Genomic DNA, 15,358 nt, shown 5'->3' on the forward strand with positions numbered 1-15,358 from the left:
AAATAGGAACACTACTTGCAGAAAGTAAATTTCTGTATCTGTTATGTGTTAAATATAAGAGGTAGCAAATATGAGAGGCAGCTTAGATTAGAGGAGTGGTTCTCAAACATTTTAGTCTTGGGACCTCTTTACACTCTTAAGAATGATTGAGGACTTCATAGACCTGTTGTTTATATGGATAATATTTATTGATATTTACTATATTAGAATTAAAAACAAAAAAATATATTTATTAATTACTTTAAAAATCACAATAAACCCACTACATTTTATCTAACCCTATGGAGTAGATAGAATTCTAAGTTGACCTGCAATGAGTTTTACCCTTCACTCAACTATGTGTAGAACCTGTGACTTGCTTCTAGTTAACCGAGTATTGCCAAGATGATAGGATAGTCACTTCTGTTACTACGTGACATTATGTGAGACTATGTCTTAGTCTGAAGCAAGAGATTCTTCTGCTGACTTTGAATAAATAAGCTACCATGTTGTGAAAGGGGTGTGAGAGGACCACGTTGCAGGAATCTGCGGGAGAGTCTCTAGGAGCTGAGAGCATCCCCTGGATGACAGCCAGCGAGACAACGGGACCTCAGCCTTAGAGCCAGAAAGAATTGAATTTTGCCAACAATCACACAAGCTTGGGAAAAGACCTGGAGCTCTAGAAAGAAATGTGGCCTGGCCAACACCTTCGTTATGCCCTTTAAACCATGCTTACACTCCTGACCTACAGAAACTGTAAGATAATTAATGTATTTTTTTTAAAGCACTGAGATTGTGGTGATTTGTTTTGCAGGAGTAGGATACTAATGCTTCAGAAAGAGAAGGAAAATTCAGTGAAAAAACTGGTATTATTTTACATTTTTGCAAGTCTCTTTAATGCCTGATTTAGTGGAAGACAGCTGGATTCTTTTATCTCCTGTATTCACTATCAGATATCATACATAATGTAGCTTCTGGAAAACTCCACTGTACGCCCATGAGAGGATGAGTGTTTAAAAGGCAAATAGCATTTAGTAGTATTATGAATACAGGTTTGACATTGCAGAGCGTCTGAAAGACTCTTGGGCACCCCGACGTCACTAGACTATACTTTGAAAATCGCTAGATTAAGAGATTTTAGTAATGTTCTGCTCTTCACCAACAGAGTATTTAATTGTATATAGACAGGATTATAAGGTAATCTAACCTATATGGAAGTCTCAGCTTCCTTGCCTAGTTTTCACTTGATTTCTGGTTTTGTGCTTGAGTTTGTACATGTGGTTTATTTCCTCTGGTCCTTATGGTAAGCTAATGCAAAAGATCTTTGCTGACTTTAGTTTCTAGGAGGAATAGGTAGGGATATGTTTAATTAATATGTAGTCCATTGGGACAAGGTTTTTCTTGAAATGATCCTGGCATTTTTTTACTGTAGCCTTTACCTGCAAAGATGTAGTAGCCATTGAAAGATTTGGTTTAAAACTCAGGAAGAGGTTTTAAAATTTATTTTTTTATTTGTAAGAAATTTATAAAAATTCACTCATTTTATTTTTAATTATTTATATTTATTTTTATGTGTGTATGCATTATTAGTAATGGTACTAGTCCATATTTCTCTTAACGGTTTTTGTTTTAATTTTGTGTGATATCTTTTATCACTAGAAATCCTGAAGAATGAATCAGTCTCATGCATCTCAAGATAGCTCAATATACAACAAATTGCTTTTGTCCTAAGATTTGGGATATGGTTTGTTGTTAGAAACATTAATATAGCATCATGTGGATTTCTTCTGTAGTAATCTATGGCTTCTCCACAAAAAATGCAGCAAAAATAAATAGCGCAGAGAATAAAAAATTGTTGTTACTTATAATCAACTATTTTTATTTCTGTGATATATACCTGTGTGTATCATTTGACACAGTTGGATGTTTTGAGGTATGATTTGGAGCATTTTGTCTGGAAAGAAGGTCTTTCAAGTTTGGTTTGAAGGTTATTGGTGGAACAGTTCTCACTGTGCTTACATAATTACACAGTGCTTGAACTGGAAAATTAAACTTAAGGGTGACCTCCCTCTCCCTACTGATGCAACCCCCTCTCATTGTTTTCTTTTCAGTTCTTCTTTCTTTCATTATAGTTCCACCCAAGCATTTCTTTTTGTTTGTCTAGTTCTTAGATGTTAGTTTTCAAACTTATTCTTTCTCAACAATATTTTCAAATTCTTATTGCGTTTTCTATTTACCTAATCTCTTTAACTATTTTAGTCTTCCTTTTCTGTGTATGAGAGTTGATTTGTGTTGAAAGAGCCAGATTGACAAATTTTAGTTATATCTTTCAGAAAAAGCTTGTATTTTTCATACAACCAAGACTGTAAGACTACAGAATACATGTACTCAAAATTATTGTGATATAAAATAACTTTTAAACTTCAGTGATATATATCTGAAATTCACTTATTCGACATGGTTAAAAGTTTTGAGGTATGATTTAAAATCCCTGTCTAGAAAGTGGTAAGAAACCTGTTTCTTCTGGGCGACTGCTTAATAAGAATTAGAGTCACCTGAGTGAGGAGAATTATGACATTTGATCTTTCTCATTGCAGTATTTTCCCTTTTTGCCTAAATGTATTTTGATCCAGTGCTTTAGTTCATATTTGTGTTTCTTTTCTCTCAAAAAATGTGGGATTTGGGATTTTTGTTTATGTCCAAGTTCTACATTGGTCTTCTTATTTGTATTTTCACATCATTCTTTCTCTTTTACATTCTGGGACACTTATAAACTGTACAATTAGTTTACATTTTAAATGAGAACTTCCACAAGGAGTTGCCGAATGTCAAAGGAGCCCTGGCCTGTGAGTAAGGAGATGCAGATGTTCATTCTAACTTTGTCACCAACCACTTGGACATTAAAATGCATGTCTCTTCATTTCTGTAAAATAAAAGAGTTTATATTCTAATTTAAATGTGATAGGATACCATCGTAGGGTTCAAACATGGGCGGAACATGATATTAATGTTTTTGTATGGTCATTCTGTTGTGTGGAGAATGGTTTGCAGGGAACTGGAATTGATGCTGAGAGAAGTTAGGAGGCTATTGAAGTAATCTTGGAGAGAGATGCTGCTAGCTTCAGCTATTAAAATAATTGTGGTAGCAAGATGGAAAAGTTGACGAATTTCTGCTTCATTTAGATGGTGGAGTTGATGGAAATTACTACTGATAGATTGCATACGTGTGGTGGAGTGTTAAAGAAAGAAATTTTAAGGACTCTTCCTAGAAAAATCATTGTTTTTCCAAGATAGGAAAAACAGGAGGAACTGGTTTGGATGTAGAAACTTGGAATTCTGTTTGGCCATGCTATGACCTTTTGACTTCCATTTGGGAATGTCAAGTTGACAGACAGCTACATGAGTTTAGAGTTTTAGGGGATGATAAGGGCAAAGGTATAACACATAGAAGATATTTAATGCCATGGGATGTAAGTTACCTACAGAGACCACGTAGATTAAAGAACAGGAGTCTAAAACATAGCCAAAGCAGAGCCTTGGACATTCCCCACATTTAGAGATCTGAGAGAGGAGTGAGGGCCAGCAAAAGACACAGAGAAAAAAAACTGCCACTGAGCAAAAGGAAAATCAGGAGAATACATATGTCTCAGGAACTAAGAAAAAAAATGATTTAAGAGCCATGGACAACATAGCATCAATGTCAAATGCTGGAGGGAAATCGTGTTAAGAAAAGAACAGATTGAATTTAGCAACATGGAAGTCATTGGTGAGAGCAGTCTCAGTGGAGTTCTAGAGATGAAAACTTGATTGTTACAGATTGAGAAGAGAATATGAAATTGAGGAAGTAGATACAGCAACTTTAAAGAACTTCTTTAAGACATTTTGTTGTGGAAAAGAGTATAAAAATAAGGCGGTACCTAGAAGTGAATATGGAACCAAGGGAGGCTCTTTTAAGGTTGGAAATAATATAGCAATAAAATCACTGGTGGCTTGATTCATGCATAAACAAATATTATTCATTTGTCATTACAAGTATCACTAGAACTAAGAGGCTTCTAAAACAGATTCAATAAGAAATAAACTAGGTATTTTCGGAAGGAGCTTGTAGGAAAAAGGGGTAACCTAGATGAAAATTGATAGACTGTCTTGTTTAATTATACTTTCTTTTCTACTTTCAGATTTGGTGCTTAATCACCTTCACTCAGAAGTAGCTGAGTTCTCTGATTAATTTTGATCTGTGTCTATTTTCAAGGGCCAGGCATGTTCTAATTGTATTTTTTAAGTTGGTAGGATTGGATCAAATATACATATAGATTTGCATGAGTTTATTTGCATAAGGTCTCCTGCGTTGGCTGATCCAAGACTAAAAAATTTGTTTGCTTATCTTTCACCAAGGGAGGAAGGGGGGTTGATGAAGGAAGCTTAGAAGATGGCTTCTCCCTGTCCATTTTCATGGGTACTATGGAATGAGTGATTTCACACTAAAAGAGCTATTTTCATGAGAATTGTTTTGAAGCACAGGGTCACAAGCAGCATTTATGCAAATTCCAGATGACAGAATTTGTAATAGTGTTGCTCATACCATTCTTACTGAATACTGTCTTTTATTGTCTTCGAGGCCATCACATTCTCCTAGTTTCCTTCCTACTTAAGTGGGTGCTCCTCTTCTCTCTCCTTTACTGGCTTCTTCTTTATCTGATGGCTTAATGTGGAACCTAGTTCCCTGGTGCACCTTTTCTTTCTTTTCTTTCTTTCTTTCTTTCTTTCTTTCTTTCTTTCTTTCTTTCTTTCTTTCTTTCTTTCTTTCTTTCTTTCTTTTTTCATTTTGAATTTTCTCTCTGGGTGATTTTATCTGCTTGCTTAATTGAAATCATTACTAAATGCTGACGCTTCCTGAAAATATATTTTTAGCTGAGAACTCTTTTCGGAACTCCAGAATGACATATTCAATTGCTTACTTATCTGTCTTTTTAGCTATCTTTCATGCTCCTTAGATTCTACAACTCATCATCTTTCCCTCCTTCTCCGTCAGTCTGCTTATCCATTAGCATTCTCTGTCTCAGCAAATTTTAGACTATCTGCTTCGTTACTTAAGAGAGAAATCTGAGAGTCATATTTTGACTCTTTTCTTGACCTTCATACACCACCTCCCACCCCTGTGGCAAATCACTCAGGTCCTGTTGATTCAACAACTACTTTTTTAATGTTCCTTTGTCTCCATCTTACTGTGATTACTTTAATCCAAGCCAACTGATGTCTTGCTTTGACTATCGCATTAGCTATCTAGTTGATTTCCCTACGTCCACATGTTGTGAGATAATATTTTGGTGTATTTATGGTGTCTCTGCTCCTCCATTTTTTCATGATGTAACAAGTAGAAGGAAATTGCATGAAAGAAAGGAATTTGCAGATGGGAATTCGTGGTGGCCGATATTATTGCATAGTATTTTATTTTTACCATATTTTGCTGAAACACATTTATAGTTGTGCCAATGATGATTATTTCTAATTTTCTTAAGGTAAAAATGTGCAGTCAGTATTTCTTTCCTGAAGAATCTAGGGACACTTTGTTAGGTAGTAGAAGAGCCTTGTGAAGGCCGTTTGCAAGCCTGTGAGTGCTTGGAGTCCCAAAGCTATAAACATTCCTTATACTGTGGTTCCTAGTGAATGTAGCTATTAGAGATGGAGTTGGAGCTCATTCATATTTGTATAGCTTCCTGAAATTGTAGTGTTACTTCCAGTGGTTCTCTTGATAATTATCAAGGGAATATGTATTCAGAAGTAGCAGTCCTAAGACTGGAGGGGCTTACCAAATTGTGTTTTCAGAGATCTTGGTTCTCTTTCCTCTAGGTGTAATCTTTAGGTGTCAGAGTAGATAATCATGCTAGAGATTTTCACCTGGGATCTTAAATCTAGGATTGGTGCTCAGTAGCCTAACTCTTGCATCCATGGGAAAGATATTCCTGCTGCTGCCAGCTTGTAGGCGTGGGAACTGCTCTGGTAAGAGCAGCTCTGGCACTGGACTTTGGAACCCTGTAATACACCTCATAATAATGCAAACCGAGCCAAAGCCCAGTAGGATTAACCCTCACATTTCTGGCCTAGAAAGAGGAGTCAGAGAGATGATAATACTGGTGGGGCTTCATACATTTGTAGAGGCTTTCACTATGCTTCCCATTTTCCTTTCTGAATTATTGGGTTGTCGGAAAAGTCATGACGTATTTTTTTATGTTTTTTGTTGCAAAAAATGCGTCATGACTTTTCGGACAACCCAGTAGATGGCAGAAACTGTAAGGGGTGTGTTCTGCAGCAATGGTCAAAACTAGAGACAGATAGATGCAGAGTTAAAGTTCCGGGAAATACTGCAGTTTTTTTTGTACATCAGAAAACAACTGAGCATCAACACATTTTTGAAAACTTCTTAAAGTATTTTAAATTAAACTGTTTTGCGATATTGATTTGAAACCTTTAGATTTAAATATACTATGAGTGAGTGTGCCTTACAAGTAAGAGGCTTATGTTGTTACTAATTTAGAAGAGCATAATTTCCCAATTGTTATTTTTTCATTTAATTTCTGAGTTTGTGTCCAGTTTGTTTTGCTTATAGCCACAAGGTGTTTATCAACCAAAGCTCTTAAATAATTTTAATTTAAGCACTTATACTTCAAATATTTTTGAGGGGGATGTAAAGATGTTAGTGCTAATTTATGTCTTCTCATTTCATTTGGATGTTTCATAGTACTAATTAAACAATTTAAGTTATTACAGAATTTTAGGAACTTATTGATAAAGAAGAGGATACCATTGCTAATGGATATAGCTAAGCACATGAAAACTAGTAATCTAGTATTTGATTCACTTGAGCATTGCTAAGCAAAGCTCATGGGCCAACATCATACTTAATATGTTATGGTTGATGATTTCGTTGTAATTGTAGAGTTCTCCACTGTAGGTAGATTAAACTTTGGGCCTTTCTTTTGTTTAGTATATAAAAAAATATAATGGAAATAAAATCTGTGATGTTCTCATCCAGAGATAACCCATACTAACATTTTGGTGTTTCTTCTTCTAGTATTTCCTTAGATTTTGAACATTTTTTAGAGTTTTTCTACATATTACTGAATATTTTTCAAAATGTTCTATGAGAGTGCCCATTCTCTGACCCTCTGGTCAATACTTTGTCAATTTAGTAAGCAAAAATACATTATTATTTCTAATTGTGCTCTTCTGTTTACTTTCAGATTGAACTTTTTCAAGTGTTGATTAGTTTTTTAGATATCTTTTTTAATGAAATTGACTTTGCTGCTAAAAATTTTGTAACATCTCTTCTTCTGTGAGAACTCTTGTTAGCATTGCCCTTTCTGGTGAGGTGCTCAAGACCCTAATAGAACAGCTGTAGAGAAACTAATTGCCATCATCTACACTGTTTGTGAGAATTAATGCCTCGCTGATGGACTCAATGTAAATATTCAGCTGACCTTACTTGGAGACCTTACATTCTGAGAGGGATTAGAGCCCTGCACAAAGAAATCCTATACATATTTGTTGCATGAGTAAATATGGTAAATAAAAGATGCCTGAACATAATTGTTTGAATTCTGGTCCCAATAGTTTGATTCCTTAGATAGTTCATAGTGAGGCTATTTCCAAACGCTATGTACTTTAGAGTTTATAAAATGCATTTATATATGTTACATGTTTTGATGCAATAATGACCCTATGAGGTAAGTGGTGTAGCTTGTTTTACATTTGAAGGAACCATAGTTCAGATATGTAAAGTGCACATCCTGAGGTATTGTGGTTGGAGTCAGTACTTCAATCCAGGGCATTTGACTCCACAAAAACATGTAATGTAATGTTCATGTTCTTCCATCAGCATAGAGCCTCCAGCATTTATGTTACTTGTGAGCCTGCAGTATATAGAAATTTCAAAGCAGATATTAGCTATAAACATTTTTATCATATTCATAACAAATTACAAAGTCCACATAAAGCACAATGTTTTGATTGTTAATATTGGTCGCTCTTATATTTATGAACCTCATAAACATGATGTGGTAGGTTAAAACAAACACAGAAACTAAGAACCAAATTAAGTCTTGGGTGGTTTCCGATCCTACTTACGAGATGTGACTAAGAATAATTCACTTTTCAATAAAAGTTAGGCACCCGTTCAGTCAACAAATATTTTTTGAACACCTACTCTGCGCTATTCTAGATGAGTAAAACATAGGTGAGCCTTAACCTCATGTAACTGAGAATGAAACATGTTAAACTGTTTTTTCAAGTAAATATGTAGTAGTTATACTTTTATCAAGTGCGGTAAAAAACAAGTAGAGAGTACAATGAGCATGCATAAGGGGAACCTAATCTAAGTCAGAGAAAGTCTTCTCAAGAAAGTGATGTTTGAGCCCTTCAGGATGAGTAGAGCAGGTGAGGGTGGTAATGGGGCGGAAAAGTGGAAGAAATCACTTGCACCGTGTTGATGAAACTAAGAGAAAGCCGACCAGTTGTGTGTGTTGTCTAGTGAGACCTGGAAAATAAGGCTCTGAGAAAAAGGCAGTTGTGCTATATTGTGTACTCTTTTAACAAAGTCCTTTCAATGCTCATTCCAGTGATATTCCCATTGCTTAGACCATTTTTGAAAGTATTCCCGGGACCAGGCCTTCAGATACAATTTTGAAACACAAAAGAAACTTTTTTTAACAACAGAGAATGTTTTGCTGTATAATCACCATCTTATTTAATAGACTTGCTTGAAAAAGGCTTTTGATTATTTATATAAATTGAATCTACCCACAGGGGGAAATACATACATATATTTACTTTTTTTTCATCACAGATAACATGAGCTTTGAAATTAAGAATTTAAAAAATGTATATGTCTCCACTTACAGAAATTTATATTTCATAGATGTGAAAAATCAACTTATGATGGGAGGCTTAAAAATTTGAGGCACATCAGGTTGCTTCTGTTTGAGGTAAATGGAAGAAACCCATTTAAAGTTACTTGTGAGTTAAAAAATTTGAGATGTTTGGTCTAAATGAATTATCCTTGATTGGTTGCTGGCAAGTAGTTGCCCTATTCATCTATAGAGACTGATCTATTCACAAATAGATGTGTGTATCCTGTGTGTATGCGCACGCACGTGCTCATGTGTGCACATATAGAAGATAGAATGATAGGGAGGAGTACGTGAAATGAAGTCCAAAGCAAAGACCTTCACTCGAATAGAATACGTCTTTTATGTGCTGTGTGATCTTTAACCCCTTAAAGCCTCAGTTTCTTTTCATCTATAAAACAGTAGCAACATTACCACCGACTCAATGTTTCCTGGATACTAAAAAATAAATTTAGAAGTACTTTATAAACCAAAACGTACTTTATGATTATTATGTGTGTGTATATATATGTGTGTGTGTGTGTGTATATATATATATGTATGTATTTCATAGATAGATTAGTGTGTACCTATAAAAACCTGAAATTAAATAAGCAAAATAGGGCTACTCGTATATGAGTTGAGGACAAACTCATAATTCAACATCATAGTTTATAAAAGAAATAAATTAGTTGCTTCAAAGTGTGTATTATGAATATTAATTTTGTCATTTAAAAATTTACATTACATGTTTTTGTGTTGTTCTCTTGTGACATGTTTATTCATGTCAAAAAGGAATTCACCAGTTTTTTAAAAAACTTCTTAGTGTATTTCAGTGCCTCTATCAATAGTGGTATGTGTGTGGAAGGAGATAGAGAGGGTAAGGACTAAAAGCTGAGATAAAAAAGGGCTAAAGGGATGTATCTGTTAAAGAAATGTAATGGTTTAGGAGCAATTAAAGATCAATAAATATATTAATAATTTCTATAAGTGAGTTGATTTTTAAAATTTTGTTTGCACTACTTTTAGAGCTTTTTGTAGTAAGATGGATGCATCTGGATATAGAAAAATCTAAGATTTTATCTAAACCAGAAGTATTTATTGAGAGTAGATGGTGATCTGGGGTACTCCAAGACTTTTGGAGCCTCCAGGAAATACCCTTTTCTGAAAAGTGCTGTAACCCTATTGTTGAAATAAATGAATAATAGTTGATAGATAAAGTCTGTCTGGCCTTGCATTTTTTGATTTGTGGAAAAGTTCATATTTATGTGTGCTGTTTAAGTGAATTTTAATTAATAGGCTATTTTTCTTTTCTAACATTACATGAATAATCATGTAGCCCCTATATATGGCCCTTTAAGAGGGACCAGATTAAACATTATTCACTTGTCTTAAAAAATAATTAATGAAAACTTTTAAAATTAAATAAGAAATTAAGACAATGAAGTACATGTTTTCCAAATGTTTCTTTAGAAGTATGGCATTATAAATGCAGGCAATAAAAGCTCTTTTATCTATCATATTTTTATTGCTTCATGATACCAAAAGAAGAATATACCACTTATTTTTAGAGTTCTGGTCCTATGCAGCAACCTGAACGCTGAAGAGACCTATATGCTCTGTAGCTGGAGTTATTCATTTTTCAGGGAAAGAGAAAAGGGCTGGGAAATGCATAATTTCTCCTCCTCTTACCCAGAAGTAACATTGAGAAGATCCCTTGTCCTCATTTTTATTACTTCTTAGATTTTACTGCTGGCAGCCAGATGTGCTAAAACTCCTGACGACAGCATCTATTCATTGCGTGTTTTTAATAGGCTTAGAGAAATATGAGTAGAGTCCATGAAAGCAGCTCAGCTTCACACTTCAGCTGGGAATGCCCAAAAAGCTTACTGCTGTTTAGAATTCTTGCTACAGTCAGGAGAAAGCCTAAAGCTGCACGGGTGCTGAATCTTCTCCGACTGAATTAGAAGAATAATGACTGTACAATTAACTATCAACCTCTGCTCATTTAAGCACAGTTTTTACAGAGCTCAGGAGAAATATGGAACTTGATTGGCATGTTTTTATTTGATGGTGTCTGCAAATAGATGACTTTAAAGACAGGTGGTAAGGAAAAATAGAAGGGAGGAAAAAAAAAAAAGAAAGAAAATGCAATTTGAGACATTGCGCCAGGTCTGCAATTCTGTTTTATCTCATTTTCATGGGGTTTTTTCATCCCCACCAAATATTTTACAAAATGAGCTTTTTGGACAAACGCTGAACAATGCAAGGTGAGTAAAAAGCTAAACTATATTTTCTTTCAGTATTGATATTTTGAGGATAACCTTATATGTCTGTAAAAATTGTTTTGCATTGAAATGTTAGCATTTTAAGGGTATTGTCTTTTATTAGAAATGTAAAATTTTATGTAGTGTTCTTAATTGATTTTAAGAAGGAAAACAAGCTTACTTCAAAGCCCAGAAAGCATCTTAAATTTAACTAGCTTGACCTCTGAAACATACAGGCTGTTTCATGATTTCATTTCCTAATAAATAAAAGGATTAACTTAAAATGCTTGATAGACTTTTTTCTCTGTGGTCATGGCAGTGATTATGTTGCATATATAAGGATGAGGCTATATAATCATATGTGATTTGCTGGAAAATGTGAATTAGCAGTCATGCATGCTCTTTGTAAAACATGCGGAAGATGTTTTCTAGGTCTAAGACATTTCTCTATGCAGGGTAGATCAATAATCACTTTTAAACAAGCTCCATTATGGAACTGCTAATAACGTTTTGCATTAGATCAGCTAGTTTAGAAGGATGGTTTGTTATAAATTCTTATTGCTTTGTCAACCTGGTCTTTTTTTTTTTTTCCCGTGGTGAAGGTTGTTAAATTATGAACATATGTTTTAGATGGTTTCTCTGGCTTGCAATAAAGAATGCCTTTAAAATGCAGTTTTACCATCCAGTTTTTCCCTTGTTTAAGTTGTTTGCCTTTTGAGAATTTCTAATGTTATATACCTGCTATAGAAAAGACCTCATTTTAACTAAATATATGTGGAGAAAGACAGAGAGAAATTCTGTGAACATGATAATGCACTGAAATCTTCTGGAAAATTGAGAGAGAAGTAATAATGCATAAAATATTGAATGGTTTTGCTGGTCTCTTCCTTTTAGGGTCTCTTAACGATGTGAGATAGCTTATTTTAGAGATTTAAAAAATACCTATTAACAGTATGTGTTTTAATGTAGCAAATGTAAAGGAGGCTTTAAAATTTGTAGGCATTTAAAATGTTTACAGATGATAAATATATCTATGACCTTTCCATTGAATATGGTATAGCATATAGGCTTTTTATAAAATTTGACTTCTTTCCTCAGTGCAGTTCTGTTCAATGAACTAATTTGATTTTTTATATTTTGTTTTTGGACAAATGTAAAATATATAATAGTATATGAAATGCTATGATATTCTATAATACGATATCTATTATTTTAAGATATTGGGTTTTCTTATTTAGTAATTCAATGCTTAAGTGTGTCATTTATAATAAAAATAATCTGTATTGCATGTCATATTTAAATAAAAGAGGCAGTATGGCTTTCTTAAAAATACCATGACCTGAAGCCACCAGAGTTTTAGGATTTGTACTCATCCTTTAAAATCTTTTCCTTGTTTGATCTCTCTCTTATTTAATGCCATGAATTTATGTGTTTAAAAATATTAATACTAGAGCTGGTTGTATATGCACTTTAGAAATTGTGCTATTAACAGCGTGGTATGGAATTCATTTTAAAATAAATGTTGCTAGTTTTAAAATATGAGATATTTATTTTTGAGGGAATTTTGTATATCCTTACCACTATACATTTGCTTTCCTTCAAGTTTCATTTATTGTTGTCATGCTTATAATTATAATGATCTCATTATTAAAAATCTGGAGTTTTATGCTTCTTCAATTAAACATTAAATGTGAAGTTTCTAATACTTCTCTAAGACCAGTTTTATTTAACTTATTTTGATTTTTTACCTAAATTACCTGAGACTAGCAATTAATCGATAAAGAATTTATTCTGTTTTAGGGGAAAAAAAATCCCTGTCTATATTCTTAACTTCCTAGTCTTCAGGAAACATATGACATATTTTCACATGTAGCTCTATTGATCTTCATAAATATTCAAGTACTTGATTTACTTATAAAATCAGTCAAAACCAGTTGTACAAATAGTTTTTCAGAAGGAAGAGTGAAAACAAATGTATATGAACTCGCAATTAATGCCTCCTTCCACATATTTTAATGTTTTGGTGACTTTGTGTTCAGATCAGATACAATGGTCTTTTAAAATTATTCTGCTTAGGTTCTTTTAAAAAATACAAATACCTAGACTTCAACATTTCAGTTAGCATTGAATTGCAAAGTAGGATGTGGACTAAAAAAATCATCCTTGAAGAAAAAAAATCATGGAAAAAAAAATTAACCTGCGTATGTCGTTAGAAGACTTTAGAAGTTAGAAGTTAGAAGAAAACAACTTTAAAAATGTTTCTTAATAATGGGCCTTTCAACTTCATGGACTAGACATTATGCTTTTGAGATTTGAAGCATCAGTTATGTAACTATCACCTCTGGAAAGAACAGTTTTGGTTGTTATTACATGAATAGTAATCATTTAGTTGTTTGGATCAGTTGAAATGGAATATTCAGTATCTGTATTGTGACCTTAATTACAATCTTTAAACTGACAGAAAATAGCATCATAGATATGGACAGTTATATTTTATTCTGAATTTCTTTCTAGGACAAATTACTGAATAGTATTATGCATAAATTATAGACAATATATTATTAAAAGGGGACCCTTTCAAGTAGTTGTCTTGAGACTTTTCCTAGGTAACTAACTGTATCCCTAAGTCTGCAACTCAACTTTCATCAGGTTGTCAGGTGATAGGGCAGTTTACTTCTAGACATATTAGAAATAAAAGATTAAAAGATGACTACCTCCCATAATAATTACTCCAAAAACATTTCCAGGTTCAACTTGTCAAAGGAGCACAGATTTTAAATATACCAATAATACATCATGCAACATAAATCACTAAACTAGAGATTAATATGGGTTGTTAAAAGTATTTTATTATGTAATGAATAATTGACATTTAGTTGTGAGTGAAAATCATTAGAATAGTTTAAACTAACTTTTTGTTGGAAAACATACAACATGACCTTTATGTTTCAAACTGAAAGTTCTTAATTTATTCTGTTATCATTGTGGTTCTTGAGTACCACTTTAGTGCATAAACGAGGTGGCAGGATATCATCTGTTCTTTTAGAGCTAAAATGAAATGACTGAGGTTCAGCAAGAAAAAAATCAGCGTCTGCATCCTGTATAAATCCATTTGATAGGTTTTCATGAAATGCCACTTTAACTTAAATTCTTGTTATCAAGGTCTGGTTTTTTTTTTTTACTGTAAACTCATTTTCCCCAAATTAAATTAATCAGGATACAAAGATAATTGCTTTTGTTGTCAGTAGAAAAGCCCTCAAGTACTGAATTCATTATGAAATCTAAGTTTTGTAATCTTATCTTTGGAAGCAAGCATAAATATTGGAATGCCATAAGATATATTTTTAATAGAGTTCACTGTGTTAAGTAATCAATTGCTTTGAACAGTATTCAAATGATGACTATCTTTTGTGGTAACATTTCTGGAAAATGTACTTAATATCCTTTAAGTTTTTCTATTTACTGGCTTTTAGTAATCTTTTTTGTACAGTGAAGAAATATGTATTTTCTTCCAGATGTAATTATTTCTTTGTCACTATATGTGTGACAGTAAATTTGCTGTTTGGCCACACAGGGGCATAATAGGACTGGATTTACTCAGAATAGATATCAAAGACAGCCTTCCTCTCCCTTCAGTATACATATAATGAGATATGCAGACTTTTATATTAAAAGTAAGATTTAAAAAACTTAGTAGAACAAAGAATATTTGGATTTGTTGGTGTTTTTACTTACAAGTAAGTGAGCCATACGGTCTGGTTTGCCTGAACGAGTCCTAGTTTATGCCTGCTGTCCTCCACCATAATTAGTGCCACATTTCTCTCTCAAAAGTGTTTATTTGACAGTAAATGACAGGGTCACTCTAATTATAAAACTGAAATATAAAGCTTGAAATCACCTAGTATAAATGGATTCTTTTCTGCCGAAGCATTCCCACAGTTCTAGAAAATTAATATTATTTTAAATGCAATTTGAATTTGCAAAATAAATGTTTAATTATTTAGCCTGGTGGTGTTTTTGGTCAGAGGGGTTTAGTCATTGTCAGTTACACAGCATTTACTATTGCTCTGGTTTATAATGAAGCCATTAATTTGTGTTCAGGGTTTTTGGCACAGACACCTGTTATGCATCATGCACATCAATGGCTTCTTTGCCATAGAAAGAACAGCATGCTTATGTGTCAGAGCTCTGAGAGTGCATCCTCGGAAGTTGGTAGGAGCACAGCAATCA

The 15,358-nt window shown here is 33.5% G+C and overlaps 1 protein-coding gene across 2 annotated transcripts in view; it reads left to right on the forward strand.

The window, feature by feature from the left end:
- Positions 1 to 10,662: 10,662 nt before the first annotated feature.
- The window catches only part of LOC109377923 (regulating synaptic membrane exocytosis protein 2-like), a 119,974-nt gene continuing 115,278 nt past the window's right edge, over positions 10,663 to 15,358 (forward strand). Inside the window, exon 1 of one of the 2 annotated variants that reach the window (XM_019634393.1) lies at positions 10,663 to 11,131. In XM_019634393.1, coding sequence (XP_019489938.1) covers positions 11,010 to 11,131 — 122 coding nt within the window. In that variant the 5' untranslated portion in view covers positions 10,663 to 11,009. The remainder of the gene's footprint in view (positions 11,132 to 15,358) is intronic. The other variant, XM_019634395.1, reaches the window with a different exon arrangement.

Source organism: Hipposideros armiger, unplaced genomic scaffold (genome assembly GCF_001890085.2).
Source record: "Hipposideros armiger isolate ML-2016 unplaced genomic scaffold, ASM189008v1 scaffold_1627, whole genome shotgun sequence".
Classification (NCBI taxonomy): domain Eukaryota; kingdom Metazoa; phylum Chordata; class Mammalia; order Chiroptera; family Hipposideridae; genus Hipposideros; species Hipposideros armiger.